At 34.0% G+C, this 19,336-nt stretch overlaps 9 protein-coding genes across 9 annotated transcripts, besides 13 other annotated features; 6 read left to right on the top strand and 3 right to left on the bottom strand.

Moving 5' to 3' along the window:
• Window positions 1–79: 79 nt before the first annotated feature.
• On the bottom strand, window positions 80–1,460 carry TA06920 (eukaryotic translation initiation factor, putative; the record flags this gene model as incomplete). The annotated part of the gene is made up of 4 exons (XM_948918.1): window positions 80–169; window positions 206–316; window positions 385–1,011; window positions 1,104–1,460. The coding sequence occupies 4 exons, from the start codon at window positions 1,458–1,460 to the stop codon at window positions 80–82; spliced, it is 1,185 nt and encodes a 394-aa protein (XP_954011.1).
• Window positions 1,461–1,747: 287 nt separating this feature from the next.
• TA06925 (uncharacterized protein) lies at window positions 1,748–3,557 on the top strand (the record flags this gene model as incomplete). Its single annotated transcript, XM_948917.1, has 5 exons — window positions 1,748–2,160; window positions 2,210–2,465; window positions 2,495–3,195; window positions 3,260–3,333; window positions 3,364–3,557. 5 exons carry the CDS (start codon window positions 1,748–1,750, stop codon window positions 3,555–3,557), a joined length of 1,638 nt encoding a protein of 545 aa, XP_954010.1.
• Window positions 3,558–3,739: 182 nt separating this feature from the next.
• Window positions 3,740–4,382, top strand: TA06930 (uncharacterized protein; the record flags this gene model as incomplete). The annotated part of the gene is made up of 3 exons (XM_948916.1): window positions 3,740–3,959; window positions 3,991–4,063; window positions 4,253–4,382. 3 exons carry the CDS (start codon window positions 3,740–3,742, stop codon window positions 4,380–4,382), a joined length of 423 nt encoding a protein of 140 aa, XP_954009.1.
• Window positions 4,383–4,785: 403 nt separating this feature from the next.
• Window positions 4,786–5,385, top strand: TA06935 (uncharacterized protein; the record flags this gene model as incomplete). Its single annotated transcript, XM_948915.1, has 2 exons — window positions 4,786–4,939; window positions 5,066–5,385. The coding sequence occupies 2 exons, from the start codon at window positions 4,786–4,788 to the stop codon at window positions 5,383–5,385; spliced, it is 474 nt and encodes a 157-aa protein (XP_954008.1).
• A 114-nt stretch (window positions 5,386–5,499) lies between these two features.
• TA06940 (uncharacterized protein) lies at window positions 5,500–7,776 on the bottom strand (the record flags this gene model as incomplete). Its single annotated transcript, XM_948914.1, has 1 exon — window positions 5,500–7,776. The coding sequence occupies one exon, from the start codon at window positions 7,774–7,776 to the stop codon at window positions 5,500–5,502; it is 2,277 nt and encodes a 758-aa protein (XP_954007.1).
• Window positions 5,566–5,571: a sequence feature (GPI-Anchor Signal predicted for TA06940 by DGPI v2.04 with cleavage site probability 0.10399999 near 736).
• A 391-nt stretch (window positions 7,777–8,167) lies between the features above and the next one.
• Window positions 8,168–8,266: a sequence feature (Signal anchor predicted for TA06945 by SignalP 2.0 HMM (Signal peptide probability 0.007, signal anchor probability 0.925) with cleavage site probability 0.004 between residues 33 and 34).
• TA06945 (uncharacterized protein) lies at window positions 8,168–8,755 on the top strand (the record flags this gene model as incomplete). Its single annotated transcript, XM_948913.1, has 1 exon — window positions 8,168–8,755. The coding sequence occupies one exon, from the start codon at window positions 8,168–8,170 to the stop codon at window positions 8,753–8,755; it is 588 nt and encodes a 195-aa protein (XP_954006.1).
• Window positions 8,210–8,278: a sequence feature (2 probable transmembrane helices predicted for TA06945 by TMHMM2.0 at aa 15-37 and 58-77).
• Window positions 8,339–8,398: a sequence feature (2 probable transmembrane helices predicted for TA06945 by TMHMM2.0 at aa 15-37 and 58-77).
• Window positions 8,756–9,027: 272 nt separating the features above from the next.
• TA06950 (chromatin assembly factor subunit, putative) lies at window positions 9,028–10,419 on the top strand (the record flags this gene model as incomplete). The annotated part of the gene is made up of 1 exon (XM_948912.1): window positions 9,028–10,419. The coding sequence occupies one exon, from the start codon at window positions 9,028–9,030 to the stop codon at window positions 10,417–10,419; it is 1,392 nt and encodes a 463-aa protein (XP_954005.1).
• Window positions 10,420–10,610: 191 nt separating this feature from the next.
• TA06955 (Tpr-related protein family member, putative) lies at window positions 10,611–12,263 on the top strand (the record flags this gene model as incomplete). The annotated part of the gene is made up of 1 exon (XM_948911.1): window positions 10,611–12,263. The coding sequence occupies one exon, from the start codon at window positions 10,611–10,613 to the stop codon at window positions 12,261–12,263; it is 1,653 nt and encodes a 550-aa protein (XP_954004.1).
• Window positions 10,665–10,733: a sequence feature (9 probable transmembrane helices predicted for TA06955 by TMHMM2.0 at aa 19-41, 138-160, 170-192, 232-254, 292-314, 334-356, 417-439, 459-481 and 491-513).
• Window positions 11,022–11,090: a sequence feature (9 probable transmembrane helices predicted for TA06955 by TMHMM2.0 at aa 19-41, 138-160, 170-192, 232-254, 292-314, 334-356, 417-439, 459-481 and 491-513).
• Window positions 11,118–11,186: a sequence feature (9 probable transmembrane helices predicted for TA06955 by TMHMM2.0 at aa 19-41, 138-160, 170-192, 232-254, 292-314, 334-356, 417-439, 459-481 and 491-513).
• Window positions 11,304–11,372: a sequence feature (9 probable transmembrane helices predicted for TA06955 by TMHMM2.0 at aa 19-41, 138-160, 170-192, 232-254, 292-314, 334-356, 417-439, 459-481 and 491-513).
• Window positions 11,484–11,552: a sequence feature (9 probable transmembrane helices predicted for TA06955 by TMHMM2.0 at aa 19-41, 138-160, 170-192, 232-254, 292-314, 334-356, 417-439, 459-481 and 491-513).
• Window positions 11,610–11,678: a sequence feature (9 probable transmembrane helices predicted for TA06955 by TMHMM2.0 at aa 19-41, 138-160, 170-192, 232-254, 292-314, 334-356, 417-439, 459-481 and 491-513).
• Window positions 11,859–11,927: a sequence feature (9 probable transmembrane helices predicted for TA06955 by TMHMM2.0 at aa 19-41, 138-160, 170-192, 232-254, 292-314, 334-356, 417-439, 459-481 and 491-513).
• Window positions 11,985–12,053: a sequence feature (9 probable transmembrane helices predicted for TA06955 by TMHMM2.0 at aa 19-41, 138-160, 170-192, 232-254, 292-314, 334-356, 417-439, 459-481 and 491-513).
• Window positions 12,081–12,149: a sequence feature (9 probable transmembrane helices predicted for TA06955 by TMHMM2.0 at aa 19-41, 138-160, 170-192, 232-254, 292-314, 334-356, 417-439, 459-481 and 491-513).
• A 127-nt stretch (window positions 12,264–12,390) lies between the features above and the next one.
• TA06960 (myosin, putative) lies at window positions 12,391–19,336 on the bottom strand (the record flags this gene model as incomplete). The annotated part of the gene is made up of 14 exons (XM_948910.1): window positions 12,391–12,652; window positions 13,008–13,129; window positions 13,230–13,551; window positions 13,585–13,921; window positions 14,041–14,169; window positions 14,243–14,540; window positions 14,870–14,928; window positions 14,998–15,306; window positions 15,395–15,888; window positions 16,305–16,519; window positions 16,567–16,812; window positions 17,023–18,384; window positions 18,937–19,001; window positions 19,219–19,336. The coding sequence occupies 14 exons, from the start codon at window positions 19,334–19,336 to the stop codon at window positions 12,391–12,393; spliced, it is 4,338 nt and encodes a 1,445-aa protein (XP_954003.1).

The following is a 19,336-nucleotide window of genomic DNA, read 5'->3' as shown; positions in this document are numbered from 1 at the left end:
AATTGAAAAAAATCAAGGAAAAAAGAAAATTTTCTAAAGAAAAGAATAATTGAAAAAATAAAATTAATTTTAAATGCGATTACAACAGTTCTGAAATATTCATTGGCATTTCATCGATTTGAGTCGAGTAGTACTGCTCAATATCTCTCAAGATTCGGATATCATCATCCTAAACATTAGAGTAAAAAATGTATAAAATTGATACCTTTACGAAGTTTATGGCAACTCCTTTCCTGCCATATCTACCAGAACGCCCAATCCTATGAATATAACTCTCACGGCTATTAGGTAAGTCATAATTTACAACAAGAGACACCTACAGAAATACATTATATAAAAATTCATGGATTTGATATACAATATAACTATAGAGTAATGTTATACTTGTTGGACGTCTAAACCTCTTCCCCAAAGGTCAGTTGAGATAAGAACCCTAGATTCACCTTTTCTGAATCTTTGCATAATGTCGTTTCTTTCCTTCTGGGACATTTCTCCGTGCATTTTGGACACTTCGAAGTTGGCGTCCTTCATCTTCTTCGCAAGCCAGTCAACTTTCTCTTTGGTATTGCAGAAGATAACTGCCTGTGTTATTATTAGTGACTCATAGAGGTCGCAAAGGGTGTCGAACTTCCACTGCTCCTTCTCCACTGAGATGAAAAACTGTTTAATGCCCTCGAGCGTTAGTTCGTCACGCTTCACCAGGACCTTGAAGGGGTTATTCATGAACTTGTTAGTGATCTCAATGACGTCGTGAGGAAGTGTGGCTGATACTAGAACCACCTGAATCGTAGGTGGTAAGTATCTATATACTGAGTACACCTGTTCCTTAAAACCCCTATTTAGCATCTCGTCAGCTTCGTCCAAAATCAGCTGTTTAATGTTACGGGTGTTCAGGTGACGGTCAGTTATCATGTGATTTACCCTTCCGGGTGTTCCTGAAACTATCTGGACCCCGGATTCCAAGGCCTTTATATCATCGCTCACTTTCTTTCCTCCAATACAACAATGGACCTATATCCATATGAAATTCCATTTTTATAATTTTACTAATTATAACAACTAGATTATAAATTGTTATAAAATAAAAATAACTAAAAAGATACCTCTACGTTGCAATAATCACCAAGGGCTAAACAGACTTTTTGAGATTGTTCAGCTAATTCTCTGGTTGGTGATAAAAGAAGTACTTGGGTTTCTCTTACGTTTGAATTAACGGTTTGAAGAGCTCCGAGGCAAAAGACGCATGTTTTACCTGTCCCGCTTTGGGATTGGATAATGACATCTCTACCCTCCAAAATGGGCTTAATTGCTCTTTGTTGTACCGCAGAAGGCTTATCGAAACCATAAGCAAAAATTCCTTTTAAAATCTCCTCTTTAAGACCCAAATCTTCAAAGGATTCCACCAACGGGTAATCCTCGGATATTTCATAGCTGGAATCTCCATTCAAATCATTGGTCATCTTAGGAATTTTTATTGCTCTTTTTTATATTTTTATATTTAATTTAATTGTTAAAGATTGTGGTTTTATGTAATTTATATTTAAATAATATTATAGTATTTAAAACCTGACAATTAACAAGATTAAAATTACACATTTTTTAATTATTTTACACAATTCATATATTTTATTATATAATTACAGATTATTATTTGGGATTCCAGTCTTTACTCCTGTATCTTATACATTTATCAAACAACAACTATATACATTAATGTGCTATATAATAATGATGAAATAAATCTCTTATGATAAGGCGTTACCAGAAATGGCCAATTTATGCCACAAAGCGATTAGTGGAGATAATTCCACAACTTTGCTTACAAGGCCAAAAACACACAGTTGTAGCAAACATACTTTTTCACCTCCTTCCAACAAATTCGCACACTTCTAGTACTGAAATCGCACATTGTTCAGATTGGAACAATTTGTTCTGCAATGACTACATGGAAACTTTGAACTATCTATACAACAATCACTATAAACTCAATTCTGTTAGTAATTCGACCTACAGTTTAATTGATAGAGTTAAGCCTGATTGTGGTATGAAGGAAATAATATTCAGCCCATTTAATATGAAAATATTAAATGAAGTTAGTCCTAAAATCTACAGCTCACAAAGAGATCTACTCATCTCATCCCTAGAATATTCTCTTCTCAAGTGAGTTTTACATATTCTATCCAACTATATGTATATAATCACTGTTTAGGTTCAGTAAATATTATACAAATGTTAAGGAAAATATCGATATAAATGGGTTGTATACTTCTGTTGGAATAGACTTTTTAAAACTAATAGATTTGCTCAATTTAGACCATAAATTGTGTGAACTCAGTCCACAAAATGTAAATGATATATTCTATACTCTTTTTAAAGGTGATGAATTTAACCGTATTACAGCTCTACATTTTTTAAATTCATTACTGAACAATACTAATAATGGTAGAAAACTTGATAGAAACGAGGTAAATTGTAGGTTATATATAATAATTAGGAGATGGATATATCAACTCCTTTGCTACATGGTTCAGTAAGGCCATTGGACATACTAGTAATGATATGTGAAGTGGAGTGTAAAAAGTCACTAGAATTATTTCTCAACATTATTCCCAGACATATGAAGCCACAGTGTTTTCTGTTTTTGAAATCTGTTGACAAACACACAGGTAATTTTTCCTCTAAACACTCTAATTATAAACTGTATATAGGGTTATTGAAATACGAGTGGGCATTCAATGAATGTGAATCTATGCTAAACACAACTAATTATCAATCAATATCACCAAATGATAAAACGAAACCAAAGGATTACACCTTTGATGAAAATTTGGAATATGAATTGGTAGTAAATACAGTGGCCAGTTTATATAAAGCCTTTAAAACTATAAAAGCTTTAGTATCTAATAATTCCCAGACGACTGAAGAAAATGAGTTAAATTGTGTAAAATTACCAAAGAATATGATTTCAGTACATTTTGAACCTGATATAGTTGTAGTATCCACTAAAAAGGATATGTTTGTAGTTGATTTACTAATTAGAGACACGCTTTACAGGTCATCACTCTATGAACTACTGAACTTCATTTGGGCTTGTAACATACCTAAAGTTGGACACCAGTTCCTGCTTAATATCGCAAAACTTTCAACAGAGTTCAATCAACCTTTCAAACATTATAATCACATTATTGATCTTAAGTATTTTTTAAACTTATTCACTTAGTATATAAACTATTAATTTAGTATATAATTAATGTTGTAGGGATAACCGTGTGAAGCGTGTGAAGGCATACAGAGATGACACTTTACAAGAAATTACACATTTTAAAAGAACTAGTAATTAAATACTGTAAATAATAATTTTAGGCATTAAAAAGAGCCTAAGGGGAATCCTACAGGAATATAACATACCAATGCCGATAAAAAGTCGTTGGAATACACATCTTAGACCAATACCTGTGGATAGAATAAAATATCTGTGTATAGTAGGTAGAGGGATTTTGGCTGTGGAATACCGTCTTAGATCTGAAGGATGGAGTCCATCATCTACTCTAACCTAATTCTAATCACTCTCATGATTAATTAAATTTAAATCAACACACACTGAATTCGCTGATAAAAATTTGTAATATTAGGCGAGAAGATTTTCTTCGAGAGGAAAATCTTGGAGAAATTTTTTTGTAAAAAAGAATAAAAATTATTTTTAATGATATATATCTAGATAATTTAAATAGAAGATAATATGGTGATTAGAGCCCCTAATAGCATAGCGTGGCCCTGTAAAAAGTTAATACCATGTAAAAGTAAAACAAGAAGCACAAAAGTGGTTTGTAAGAGCGTAATGAAGAGAAGAAATGGGAGAAAGATCAGAAGTGTAGAAGCATTTGTAGAAATAGACCTAACGAGTCAAGGGAAAAACGGATCAACACTGAACTCAAAACAAACAAATAGTCCTAAAAACAGTAACTAAAATGTTATTAAAAGATTTATTAGTAGGAACAATGGAAGAATATCTTAGAAATAGTAATTTGAAGATGAACGATAGTGAAAAAACGGACCGAAAGGAGTAAGAAATGGGAAATAAATTAATAAATGAATTAGATTATTTCTATGGGATGAAGAATCAGGTTAAAAGAGATTTTTAAAAATAAAAATTGTAGGATTCATAATAAAATACCCTCTATACAAGGAATCACAAGACGACTGTAAATATAGATAAAAAACAGCTTTGAAAACACAAATCTTAAGATTTTAGGTCACTGGTACCCTCAAACATTAAGTCAAAAAAGGAAGACGATGACGTTGAAACAGATGATAAAACTATAGAATGGTATTTAATACCTTTATTTATTCCCTTTTCACACATGTGGTGTCAATACATGTAGGAGCCTCGATGTTGTTGAAAAGTATTTGTCTACAGCATTAAATCTGGTCAAGAGCCAGAGAATTAAAAATTAATCTATTTTTAAAAATATTTTTTTAATTTTGTTAAATTTTACCATTATCGCACGTTTTGAAATTTTCGAACTTTAAGCCACTTATTTTATCCTTTCGAAGGTTTCTATGATTACATATAACTTTAGTTGGCCTTTAAACTAGCCTATTCTTCCCCAAATACCAATTTTTCTCCATTTCACTATGTTTCGTAAAAGGTATTCTTACTACATTTACATTTATTTAAGTTTTACTTTATTCCTCAACTTTTCTTCTTATTGACTAATTCTTTATAATATATTATTTTATTATTAGGTATATATTATATTATTCTTTGACTATAACTCTAGATGAATGGCATTTAGGTTAAATCAGAACAACTTTTTCCACCGGGGTAGTGGTAACGATTCATCCAAGTCTTACGGGAAAGGCAGTAACTCATCATTTGAACGCTATCCAACTCGTGAAGATTCCAAGGATTCCTCCAAAGATGATTCGACCAACAACAGTATTATTCTTACACAGTTTATTCATCATCTTACCCTATATTTGTTTTCACTCCATACTCCCTTGTTTACCCATTATTTTCACAGATAACCCTATATAACTTTATATTGCTTGATAATATGTTTAGAGAGTACGCAACAGCAGAGTAGTGAAAAGCCAAAAGACGATAAAGGGAGAGAACATAATGGTCCTGGTCACCAGAACGGGTCAGTTGACGACATTACTAAAATGCTTCTAAAGTATCATTCGACACGTTTTAAAGAATGCAAGAGACTCGCCAACTCTACAGATACCAACGAAACTGAATCTAAGGGCTCAGTAAGTCCTGAAGCCAAGACGGAGTCACCTGAAGCCTCACACAAATCCTACAGGTACAATTACAGCTACAGGTCTTCATACTCTCGCGAAAGGACTCACGATCGTCATAAATTCAAATCTGACCGTTAATCTTTTGCCATAGTATATATTATCTGCATTTATGTTCCATTTCTATGGACCAGATACACTATTTAAGATAAACTAAAGATCTAGGTAACAAATAACAAATTTGTGTATATAAAATTATTTGAATGAGAAAACCTGTAATACATTACAGGATTGGTAATATATTACGAGTGAGTGCACAGAAACGTCCACACAGTACTTTTGTCCCTTTTTGTTAGGGTCTAAGAGACCCTTGATGTTGGAGGCCGGGACTGCGTTTTTGTACTTGACACCCCTTGGTGGAGTTTTATCCACCTTCACAGAATAGGGAGAGGCATCAGGGTCAGACTCGTAGGAGTACAGATAATCGTCTATTGCGTCCTTTACTTCGGGCTTAGACCCCAATTTGTTCATCACATTCAGAGATATCTTGTACTCGACGCGGCCACTTTCTCTGCCGGTGCTGACATTATCCCTCGTGCTATTGTACACTGGTGTATTTCTAGAGGTGTTTTGTACAGGCGTGTTTCTAACACTCACATACACTGTATTAGATCCATACCTACTATTGGTATACACGCTATTTGGCGTATTATAGCCGTTATGTGGAGTTTCGGGTCCGGAATCCTGGCTATAATAGCAGTGATTGAAGGATTTATCGAAATCAGACACTAAGGAAAATGAAAAGATCTTACAACAGGCTGTGTAATCCCACACAAACAGGTTATGCAGAGTGTCGATAGTCACCAACTTTGACCAGCCGTCATGTACACACTCTCTTATCTCACCTACATGTCCATTCAATGTGCTTACTGATTTTATTCTCAGATCTCCTTTATTTGGTACATTCACAGAATCAAAGTTATTTATTAAACAATTATTAGTGCCATTAACTCCATTAGTTGAGTCTGGGCCAAATTCTATAATAAGGATTCGAATATAGTTCTTAATGATTACTGCCCACTTTGAATGTCTTTCAAGTGCCAAGAGTGCTGTTGGAGGCTTTGGCACCAAGTACTGTGCCTTGTTTGTAAAGTTGTAAAAATCTATAAAGTTAACCTTATTGCTGTGTCCAAGTGAGTAACCTAATAGGCAGTTGGCGATATCTACTGAAAAGGCTACAACTGAGTCATTTACGCAATCCATTAAATGCCAGGTGTACGTTGACACATCTACTAAACCAAGGAACCTATTATAGCTAAACACTATCAGGATTGATTTTCCTTGTGAAAATACATATCTTAGTGATGTAATTTCGTGTGTTGTTATACGTTCACTGGTTTCCAGTGCTATAAAGTTATTTTCAACTGCTCTATGGTATATGACTCCTGAAACTGTTCCTACAAATATGTTCAGGTTCCTAAATATTATCTCACGGCCGTCCCAATACCCTAGTGATCCATACACATCCAAACTACTTACTGCGTCAACTCCTATGCTTTTAGGAGTAGCATCTGTGGTAATATGATTAATATACATTTTAAGGGTCATTGAGGGTATATTAATAAATCCAGAATCCTCATCATAGTAGTAAAATAAGGCTACTATTTTCCCCTTTCCGGCCTTTACTTTTTGTTTATTTGATCTACCAACTCCACTATTAGTATCACAAAGTATTACCAGCACTTTTGGCACATATCCTAACCTTGTTGACATTGAACGAATTGATGAATCTGGTGAATAACTTGAATCATCAAATCTTAACCAGGTACACAACTTTACTTCATATCTTATATCCTTCAACGCCACGTTTACATTACTACATATTAATTTATCTTCATTGGTATCGTATCCGCATATGCTGTATACACTTTGATACCCGTTATACATATTGTTATATTGTTTATTTGTTGTATTATAGCGATTATATACAGGACTGATCGAGTTGAACTGTGAAGATATTATTAAGAACGGGTTTGAGCCTAGTGAATGTACTATCATGGCACTATTTAAACTATTAATGCCTATTATTTTAGACAATTGTTCTACATATTGTTTAAATTGGCCTTTCCATCTTGACCTTTTAAAATTATCTAATATTCCCAAATTTAGCATTGGGTTGGATGAGATTGTATTATTACTCTTCATGATTTCGACTTTCCTGGCTGAGTTTAATAATCTACTCATGGGATCTGTTCCCTTTGTTATATTATCAATTATTGGCATCTTTAATTGATACTTATTTGAGCTTCTTTCCACTCCGTTCAGTTCAACATTTTTATCACTGTACGTTCTGCAATGTACATTTTTGGTATAATAGTTGAACCAGAAGAGGTGATGATTTACTAATGCGGCGCGTATTGGTCTAGAGGCTGAGCTGAGGCTCAGGAACTCTGAAAAGTCCAAAAAGTTACATAGCAGTGCTATTACATCCTTCGGCGCCAATGAGATGAAACGCTCCAACGCGTTTTCCATCAAGTTATAAAACTACTTTATCTATTTACTACATTCTTCCATTTTTAAATCCATTTAATACTTGAAATTACAAGTATTTATTATCTCACAATAGAATTGTGATTTAAAACTATCGAATAATTTAAATTGTTATTATTCTACTTAAAATTATTATAAATTATAATTACTGTTAAAATAAAATTAAAAAATAAAATTTATAAATATACATTCACATGAATATGTAATATTCATTAGTTGATTTTACACCATTTTGGCTCAAAGTATATATAAAATTAAACTACTAATTTTTATAAAATCTTTTTAAAAAAGTTATTTCCAGATCTAAAATTTAATTAATACTATTGAAATTATAATAATCTTTAATTATTCTTGAATGTGTTTGAAAATTCAAATGACTAAAAAGAACATATTTGATTCTTTACATATGCATTATTTATCCGTTATTTATGCATTACTGACTCTATTTTATCTTTATTTATCAATTAATTCATACAATTTATTATACCTGTTAATTTATAAACTTCCTAGTACTATTCATACTTATTTCATGATGAAAGGGTTACACATTTTTAATCTTATAATACTAATTATTATCTATAATGGTGGAATATATGGATATATTAAGGGCGACGTTGCACAGAGGGGAATTGATGGTGACACAGTAGAAAGAGTGTTCAGAATTGCAGATCAAATAGGGAGATACTCTCAATCAGTTCCAAACATGTTTAGGGTTGTTAAAAAAAATCTGGAATCTTTAGAAAGAGAAGTTAAGATTAAAGCATTGCTTCCTTCCAGTAGCAGAATAGAAGCATTCCGGATGATATGTGAGCCCTTTAACAGATTCCTTACTAGAAGTCCTAAGGACTACTTTATACACAACCCACCCAGAGGTACAGCATACAATGTACAGCTAAATAATGCCAAGGAAGTGGTTAGAGAAATTTATAGACAAATCCAAAGGCTTTGGCTAGATGGATAACCAGTTTTACCTAAATTTAATTAATTTTAGAAATTATTAATTTAAAATTCATTTTATTATGAAATTAAATGAAATTTTACTAATGTGTTTATTGAATGTGTGGTAACACATTTTCAGCAATTATTTTATATTTTGTTTATTTTTTATAATTTTATTATATTTTATTTACTTTTTGTTTTTTATTTATATTATTGAAATTAGTTTTAATTTTTAATTTTGTTCATTTTGACATTAATTATAAATAATTGTATTAATAAGCATTGTGGAGGAAGATGGATTCGGTGATATTATCTGGTCCTTCCGGATGTAAAATACGTAGGAAGTACCCTATCCCATCATTCGACCAGAATTTACCCGATGATTACTCTACTAGTTTTTATAATAATGATACAGCTTTAAGGAATAATGAACTTAATGGTGTAGAAGAGGAGGAACTTGACCCGTATTTGATCTGGCGCAGAAATGCTCCATTTTTATATGACTCAGTATCTCTTTATAACTTAGATTGGCCCTCTTTAGTTGTCGAGTTTATGACTGATACATTTAAAATTAAGAATGGGTCAGTTACACAGCGCCTTCTCCTAGGAACACACACTTCAAGTTCTGACACCGAGTTCGCCATGGTTGCAGAACTGAAATCCAATGTTTACACCATGAAAGAGTGTTTAAATACTTGTGAGAATTTTAACCAATTTAAGGCAGTATCTTCTAGTTCGTCTGTTGGCTCCAATACTAGCTCTGGCACTCAGGGCATATTGGACATAAAAGCTAAAATAGTACATGAAGGAGAGATAAACCGAATCTCTCAAGTTCCTGGAGCTCACTTCCTCTTTGTAACACAGAGCAATAATGGAACTTTATATCTTTTTGACTACTCAAAGCACCCTTCAAGCCCAAGAGACCTCAAGGTTTCCATTCCCCAACTGGTTCTCAAGGGTGGGCACTCCTCTGAGGGTTATGGTCTAGCCTGGAACTCTACCAATCAATTAGTTTCCTGCTCTTCCGACGGCACAATAGCTCTATGGGATTTAAACTCCTCTTCACACAATAAAACTAACTGTTTAAACGGTATTGTTGACGGCATTGGAATAATATCTCCAGTTTCAACTTATAATACAATGGATAGTACTCATAATTGTGATAATGTAGGACTAAATGATGTTGAATTTATAAATGATAATGTAGTGTTAATTGCTTCTGATGATACTAATGTACATCTTATGGATCTTCGCACTAATTCTACCAGTTCCAATTCTAAATTTTCAATTGGTTCTAGTGTTAATTGCTTAAGCTTGAATAAGTTTGACAAAAATTATTTTGTTTGTGGCTGTGATAATGGTAAAATATCATTATTCGACACAAGAATGGATAGTAATCTTTTGGTTATTGATCATCACAAAGATTCTGTAAATCAGATTGAATTTAACAGTTCGTGTTGTGGTTTGTTTGCTACTTGTTCTAATGACTCTACTGTTTGTATTTTTGACCTTTCTTGCAGGGGTGATGAGCTTCGTTTTGTTCATCAGGGTCACAAGGATCAGGTAAATGACATTTCCTGGACTAAGCTTGATTATTATCAGAGTTCTCACTTAGGTTTTACTCTTGCTTCAGTTTCACAGGATAATCTTCTTCAGTGTTTCACACCGAATTACTTTTCTCTCTAATTTGATTTCATATATATTATATATACTAATGATAAAATTTAATGTTTGTTCTGATGGATACTGTGATTTTAACTAATATTTCTGTAATATAGTAATAACACTCACCCAAGTTAGGGAACACAAGGAACCGGAAGATACCTAAGCACTCAGTAGCCAATCAAGTACTCATAGGTAACCCACTCCAGGATTAGATGTCAACGTGTCCTTCATGTAGTGATCAGGCTGGTGTTGGTCAGGATCAATGTGTGATACTTAATGCATCGTATGTATTTGCTGGACTTGCTATGATGCTTAACATTAGACTCTCATATAGTTCTGCTCCATATGCACTTATTAGATTCAGGTTACCTGAGAACCTGTTCAGTGTATTCGTTAGAAGAATGGCTAGTGCTTTGGAACTTTGGTGTCTGCCTAGCATGCTTCTGGGTAATATAATGGAATATTCCCTTAAAGGATACTATCTAAACTACTACGAGAAAGGCAACTACGCCACCAAAGACCAGCACCACTATAATCTCGTCGAGAATGGCAAAGGCGGCAACAGCGACGACATCACCAACAGTGACCTCTTATCTGCCAGAAATATTAAGAATGGTGTTATCATAGTTCCCTCAATCGTTACTCAGTGGTTAAACTTCATAACATATGTAATTCTATTGTTTGTCTATATAGCAGGTGGTGACCAAGGTCATCTAACTACATTCTACTTTGTGATTGCAATTTCTGGATTTGTTTTTGGTATTAATATGGTACTATTGTATGCTGTGGACTGGAATTATATACCTGTCTATATGGTTGGTGAAAACTCATTTCCAATTGTAACCTCATTCATGCACTATGTTACTACGCTAATTTTTGGTAATCGGAGGAAATGGAACAGTGACTACCTAATTGCCTGCATTGACATTGGGGTCGCGATTATAATCTCACTGGTGGCAGCTGTTCTATGGACTCTAGCTTACGGCATCTTTACTACTACGCCAAAAAAGGCTGGTACTGCTAATACTGGTGATACTTTAGCTACTTATGGACACATTCTTACTGAAAGTTTTGATAATAGTACAGTTCGGTGGATAGCTATAATCTCACCTACTCTAATGGTAATTGTAGGTATGGGACTTGTTTATGCCATATATCCAGGTATCGCACCTGGTATGATTGTACCATTCTATCTTGTTGATAAGATCGAAATGGTACTTCTAATAGCTACATTCTTTCCACCAGTGATTGTAGCGCTTCTAAACAGAGGAGTATTTAGTGAAGGTGCTAAAAAGTACTCACCTAAATCCATATACGTGTACCACTCCCAAGATGACAATGGCATGGGCGGCTGGAGACCATACTCAGAACACGTAAACATACAAGACCCAGGAGTACCAGGACAAGTACCAGACTTCAACTGCAAAACCAATGCTGAAGCTAATGCTGTTGTTCATAATTGGTTCTGGCACTTGTTTGATATCTTGATTGTTATTAAAATATCCCTTGCCGCCATATTCATATATTCACTTCACTATAGGGATTCCTCACTATCTCGTGCAATTGTTAATCAACCTAAAATGTCCACTGCACTCAGTATTATATTTTATATGTGTCACGAATTTTTGTTGGCTTTGGGGTTTCCAGGTATCATAGGTAATAATGGAAGTACCTACGTTATGCTACCAGCGCAATACATAGGAGCGCTATTTATGATATTTTTGGCCTTCTACTCAGAGGGATACATTATAGAATATAAAAGTCATGATCCGGCACATTGGCCAACAACGGGTATGACTAAATGGAACGCGTTCTGCTATTGGTGTAAAAGAGCCAGCAAAATAACAATTCGCATCCTGAAATAATTATTTCGACTAATTTCATAAATTTTTACCTGTTTCTATCCTTCTGATCTGTAAAAAGTGATTTCTAACCTGATATTACAGCATACGAAAAATAAATAAAATATCTAATATAGTGTAGTATAATATTTTAGGATTTAACGTGAAAAGTCCTCCGCCAAAAAGCTACCACTCCTTTGGAGTCGGTAGTGACGAGGACAGTGTCGCTCTGGTTGACGGCAGTGCAGACAACTGGGCCGTTGTGGAAGGGAATTGAGAAGGGAATGTTCTCGTCTGACATAGAAAATATTAAGATGTTCCTGTCCTCAGAACCACTCACGCACCATCCACCGCCATACTTTGTATAACATGATCTCAAAGGCAATGCCACATGATTATTATTCACATTATATCTAAACCACAAATTAATATTAAATATATAAAATGGTAATTAGGGATAGATCTTTGTAAATCTGCACAAATATAAATATAATATGCCTGTGGGTAAGTTCTTTAATTTTTCCAGAATTGGTGTCATATATGACGTTAAAGACCAGAATTGAGCCACTGCAAACGTTGGCAATAACTGAAGGAACAGTAACACTGGACGTCGAAGATACAAATGACAATGATGTAACAGGTCCCTAAAACACACAATAACAACTAGTTAGTTTATATTACTAGTAATAATTGAGTAAAATAATTGAAAAGTAAATTTGAATAAATAATACCCTGGAAATTTGTTTGGTTAGAGAGTGCTTGAGTAACATGTTGGAATGAGATTCGTAGACTGAAATTGATCCGCGTTCAGTACCAGCCAAGACATTCAACCTCGTGTCATCAAATATCAAACATCTTATTTCACTCTTTATCTTAGTCTTTTGAATCACCTACAAATAGATTCATCAATTAAGTATAATAAACGGTTATTAGTAAGAGAAATAAAAAAATTAATATAATCTCTAGACTAGATAATTATGTAAAAAATACCGTTCCTTCATTGTAGTCTACGATCCTTAGAGTTGGATTGGAATTGCAAGATAGAAAATAGTTAGGCTGAAGTGGGTGGAACTGAATACTGAGTCCAGGATACGAGTCGTTGAAAACCTTGATCAGCTCTCCAGTCAAGACGTTCCAGGCCCTGATAGTGCAGTCTACAGAAAGTGAAAGAAGCTCATCAACGTTAAGCTTTGAGAAAGTGAGACAAGTAACAGCCTTGGAGTGCATTTTAAGAGTCAAATAATCAACCACCTTAGTGTTTTCGTCATAAATCACATCACCATTCAATAAATTGCACAATTCTTCATCATCCCTATGAATATATTAAAGTTTGAGTAAATATTACTTTGCACTGGAGTTGAGAAGTTTATGTTCAACAGTAGTACGATGAACGTGAAATATATTAATTGATCCATTACGTCTTCCCACCGCCACTACCACGTACTGATCTGTCGGTTCTTCTGATCTTACAGCCACTGAAGTGACTGCGCTCTCGTAGGTTGACACTGTTGCTACTCTCTTCAGACCCAGAGGAGGCAGCTTCACACTCTCACGCTCAGCCACTGTGGCCTGAAGTAGCCTGGTTTGAGTTCCAGAGGAACTGATTCCAGTCAAAAAGTTACGGAATCGCTCATAGAAAAATGCTATGGGACTCTTGGTTATACTCTTTCCTCTCACCACATCTAAACATTTTTGAACACCTCAAGTATCAAAAAAATTATCAAATTAACTATAAATAATTATCAAATTAACTATAAATAATTATCAAATTATATAACTGTATAATTATTTGTAAAAATACTTTTGGGTGATGATTTCTTGATGTTAAGGATGGTTCTGAGACTCTTTTTAGACTCGATAAAGGGCATGGTTTTCTTTATAAAGTTTAATAAATTATCAACCTTGACAAATAAAATATCATTCTCAAATGCTATAAATTAGTTAAAATACAATTAAAATATAATTAAAATATGGTTGGGATGGTAGGATTAACTAAGTATTACCAAATTTATGTATTAGTGATAAATCAGTTTGAAATTTGGATTCTTCAAGCAATAATAAATTGTTTTGCACTATGACTATTGATGTGTACTTGAGCTGGACGTAAGACATAATGATCTTGACCATTGTTATGCACTCGATAATGGATCTGTCAGAACTCGGATCAAAGCAGACAGCAATCAAATAACTGTTCTTAAGAACACCACGCGTCCTATCATCGTCTATGTATTCTCCTGGAATTTCCAGTACACTCACTCCAATATCATCACCTAAAATACCATAAAGTGTGTATAAATTTAACTGTGAAGATAGAACTGAAGTTACTTGGTGATAGTTTAAAATAATTAATGCTAAGCTGCAGTTGTGTTAATAGGCGCCTATTATTTTGAAGTTGTCTATGCTTGGTTAAGCTTTCATCGTCTGCGCTGTTCACCAGGGCCATCTCAATCAGTCTACTCTTACCACTTGATGGACCACACAACACTATATCCACTACCATCTCCTTCATTATCTCCTCCTAAATCACTTATTACTCTGAGCTAAATATCTAGGCAGTGAACTGAATAAAATGAATGTATAGTGATACTATTAAATTATAGTAAGAGAATAAAAATAGTATAGAGTATTACAGTGTTGGCCAGCTGTTGGTATGAATCAATTCTCGACATCGGAGATGCTTCTCTCACATCTACAGCGTAGATTAATTGATATTATCTAGTGGAATTTAACTATATAATGATTTCTACGAAATAAAAACTATTTGTAGTACGTTGTGGAATTGAAATTTCTTTCGATATAAACTGCTTAATCATCTTGAGGTCGTTTAGTATCTTCGAGTTTGTGTTCTCCAGGTGCGTAATCTTGTCCACCAGGTCCTTATTATTAGACACTAGTTTCTCCTTTTCCTGGATCACCAACCCCTTCTCATTACGTTCTCTCTCGAGTTGTCCTTTTAGGCTTGTGATCTTTGCCTGCAACTGATACACCTTCGACTCATAATCCATCATCTTCATCCTATCTTCCTTCAACTCTTCTTGCAATATTTGATTCCTCTCAATCATAGTTCCTAAAAAATAGATTTAAAATGTGTATCAGAGCAATACAATAAACAGTATAATGGTAACTGAGCTAAAAGTATATAAAATGAAAGGTACCTAGTGATTTAGATTCCTGATGTAGCTTTTTAAGCTCATTTCTTGCCAGTATTGATCTCCACTTAAGTTGCAACTTGATTGCGCTTGACTTCAGCTGCTTGTAGTACCTTCTCTGCAAGTACGCTTTAAAGTAGCTCTGGATCACAGTCGCCGAATTGTTGACGTATTTATCCCTGACTTCGATTCTCAGGATAATATTTCGGAAAAGACTCTGCAGGCGAACCCACTTGGCCAACTCAGCCCTGTACTCAGCTCGTGCCATGAACATTCTGAATGTAGACTGGATAGTTATTGCGGCCAATAGACGCCTTCTTCTGTGTTCCCGGATCTTCCTCACTTTATACTTCAAGTATATCTGCAGAGTTCTTATCTTGTGTAGACACTCCAGATACGCTTTACGTTGCTTATATCCTCTCACTGTCTTCTGAATCACCGTTGCACTTCTATTTCTCAACTCTTGCAACGAGTTAAACAGGATTTCATATATGTTATTTCTAAAATATATTTAATGAAAATGACAAAGCAAACTAAATATATAACTCAGTAGCACTAATACTTGAAGAAAATGAGTGATTTGCCGAAGGATAACGACCCTTGTTGGTACGGATTAAAAGGAATGAACCTTGCGACCAGGATATCCAACAACTGTTTACTCATCTGAGCCATATCTAAACCGACATTAGACAATCATTAAACAGATGAATCTGTAAAATTTTACCTGGATGTAGTTTCGAAACTTTGTCAGATTCCGACTTGTTTAGCAGATATTTGAACTTATTGTAGAAGATAGAATGCGTTAAACGCACTGGGTACCCAGCTCTGCTAACTTCCACCACTTGTAACATCCCACCACATCTACACACAAATATAACCAATCAAACAAAAAACTAATTAAATAAAAAAATCAAACAAACAACTAATTAATATAACTAGCGAGTTTGTATTATACTTGAGTTGTTCGTTGACTGTGTTTTTTTGGAAGATATTTGGCAAGTTTAACTGATTCGGCTTTATGCAACGTATGAAATGAGGCTCAGTTTTGCCTATTTTATTCATCAGCTGATCCAACTGGGTTGTGAACTGGGTTGATATAGTCTTCCTCTTTTTCATCAACTGTGTCAAATTCTACAAAATTTTATATTAATTAATATATTAATGGGATTATTTGTAACAGGATTATGTAATAGGATTGAGTTAGTAACTGAATTATAAATATGTATCGGTACCTGGTTGGATGTAATGAGTGACTCGAAGATGAGTTTGATTTTATCGTTTTTAACGTTAGTGATAAAGTGAATGGAGTCGTCTGAGAGTCTGTCCTTGTTCTTCTCTAGGAAGCCGTCAATTTTATACTTAACGCCTCCCGCAAAGTGGTTCACAATAAAACTACTCTGGTCAGTTCTAACCTTATCAAACCTCTTGTTACCTAATTTACAATTAGATCAGTGTTATTTTATCTGTGAATAAAAAAATACCAGAATGTTTTTGGCATAATTTATTGCACAATGATTGGTCATTACCACCTGGTATCTGACATTCCTCATCAATCATTGCAAATATTCCCTAAATCAAATTAATTAATCAATATAGAAATGAAATATCTATGACATCAAATATCCAATCCTTACATGTATTTTCAATTTAAACAGGTCAATGCAGTCCTGATTATCTGGAAAATCCAGTGGATTCCAAGTGATTCCTTCATCTGTATAAAGTTGTTGCTCATACTTGAAGACGCATGTATTAAAGAAATTCTGTAGAGTTTCGTTGGTAAAGTTTATACACAGCTGCTCAAAGGAATTGAGCTGAAAACACTCGAAACCGAAAATATCAAGAATCCCTGTGGATACATCTACCTCTGACTGTTTCGAATCCACTGCAGAGTTTGCCACCGCTACTACGAAATCAAACAAAATGCTGTACATGTTCTTTGCAATTGCGTCTCTCGTATCTATCGCCTCATCCACACGCTTTGGCTTTGTGTAAAACTCATTAACGGTCTTAATGCTTCGGGTCAAAAGCACGTTCAAAAGGTCACTTTCGTCAACCTGTAAAAGTTGAGAAATCTTAGAAATGCTATTCTCTTGCTGATTTGAGACCACTGCGCCTTCTGAACAGTGTACGTTCAGAACAAACTCAATATTAGTCAAATGTAGTATTGTGGCTATAATTGAGAATATTACATTCACTTGTTCTAGATCCAACCCCAATGTCTTCATGGCTCTAAGATTCTCTTTAAAAAACTCCAAATCATAATCTTCATCTAAATTTCCTATTGGTTTACAATTTGGCACTATTCTGAATTCTCCTTCAAAGTTACTCAAATCTAGATCCCAAACTGAATCATTTTCTAAGTTAGAATTCTCTTCTTTACTATTTACTGTATTATCCATAAAGTTAATTGTGTATTTACTCCCGTATTTACGGAATGCAGCTGTTAATTGATGAAAAATATGATAATTTCGTTCTCCAGCTTGTTGTTGTGCAATTCTAACTTTTTCTAGTAAATATGTTTGGATTGTTGCTCCTATTAGCTTAAGTCTTTCTGACGATTCTTCCAGGTACTGAAGTTCTATGTACTTACCATAACGACTCGAGTTATGGTTCCTCAGTGTTGCTGCGTTACCAAAACTTTCAAGCAATGGGTTGCTTTCCAACACCTTCATCTCAACATTTTCTGTAGGTTTATTATTTTGTAATTTGTTATTTTTTGCTTTATTATTGCGGGCTGTATTTGGGACTGATTCGTCAGAGTCTAGATTTGATTGTGGCGTACTAAGATAGTACTGGTCTACATTCACCTTATTGCGTATAAGGTTCGAGCAGAGGTACTTGAGTACGTATTTGGTTGATTCAGTTTTCCCTGCTCCTGACTCACCTGAGATTAGGATACTCTGGCAAAACCCGTCAAGCATTCCGTAATATGCGTCACTAGCTGTACTAAATACATGTGGTTCCTTATCTCCAATATAATCATATTTTATCAGAGTCTACACAATTTTATGGTAAATTTGTAAAATAATACAATATTCTATTAAATAATAAATAAATTCAACTATTCTAAATGTTTATACTTGATTTGAGTAAAGATTTGGGATCGTTTTGAACGGGTTAACTGCGATGAGGATTTTCCCTGTTAGGGAGTAGATTTGGTCCTTTTTAAAGCGCAGGTGGAGACTGTGTAGAATTGAGGCTTCGTGGAGGTGTGTTAACTTAGTCAGGTCGTCCGGAATATCATCGTTCCCGTCGATATCTACCAAATCATATATATAGTTAGATACATGAATATGTAATTAAAAATGGTAATATAAAAAGTGTATACGGATGAGATACCAACTGAGTGAGGGTAAAAGTTTTCAGAGGTATTAAATTGTCTGACTTCGCCCTCAAAATCTCCTAGAAGTCTGACTGTCACGTTCTTATTGGTTACATTTTCCACTATTCCCTCAAGCCATACCTACACATATAGATATATCAATGTTTTCATAGTATCAGATTAAATTAATCTATGATATCAAAGTTAAAAATAAGATAAAATAAACTAGTGTAAAAATTACTTCTTCTTTGCAGGGAACGAAGATATGTGTTCCAGAGGTTAATTTTAAAGCTTCATTTGCCATTTATATTTACTATTATTTTACTATTGCATAATTCTTTACACAATTTTTGACACGATTTATTGATATCTAAAAAAATGTATTCTTTTGATAACAAGAACTAGAATAATAGAAGGATTATAATTTACATAATAAAAAGATTTATCAACTATAAGTTAATAGAATCTGCACTATAGATGAGGATCAAGACGTCGCAAGCTTGATTACACATACAACTTCTTACACTACAAAAATAATAAAATATTTTATTAAAATTTAAAATATATTTATTATATGTGTTACATATAATATCATTAAATTCCCCATAGAAATAAACAACGTTCAT

The sequence above is a fragment of the Theileria annulata genome, chromosome 1 (assembly GCF_000003225.4).
Source record: "Theileria annulata chromosome 1, complete sequence, *** SEQUENCING IN PROGRESS ***".
NCBI lineage: Eukaryota > Apicomplexa > Aconoidasida > Piroplasmida > Theileriidae > Theileria > Theileria annulata.
Note: the sequence above shows the minus strand (reverse complement) of the source record. Positions and strands in the feature narration are given on the sequence as shown.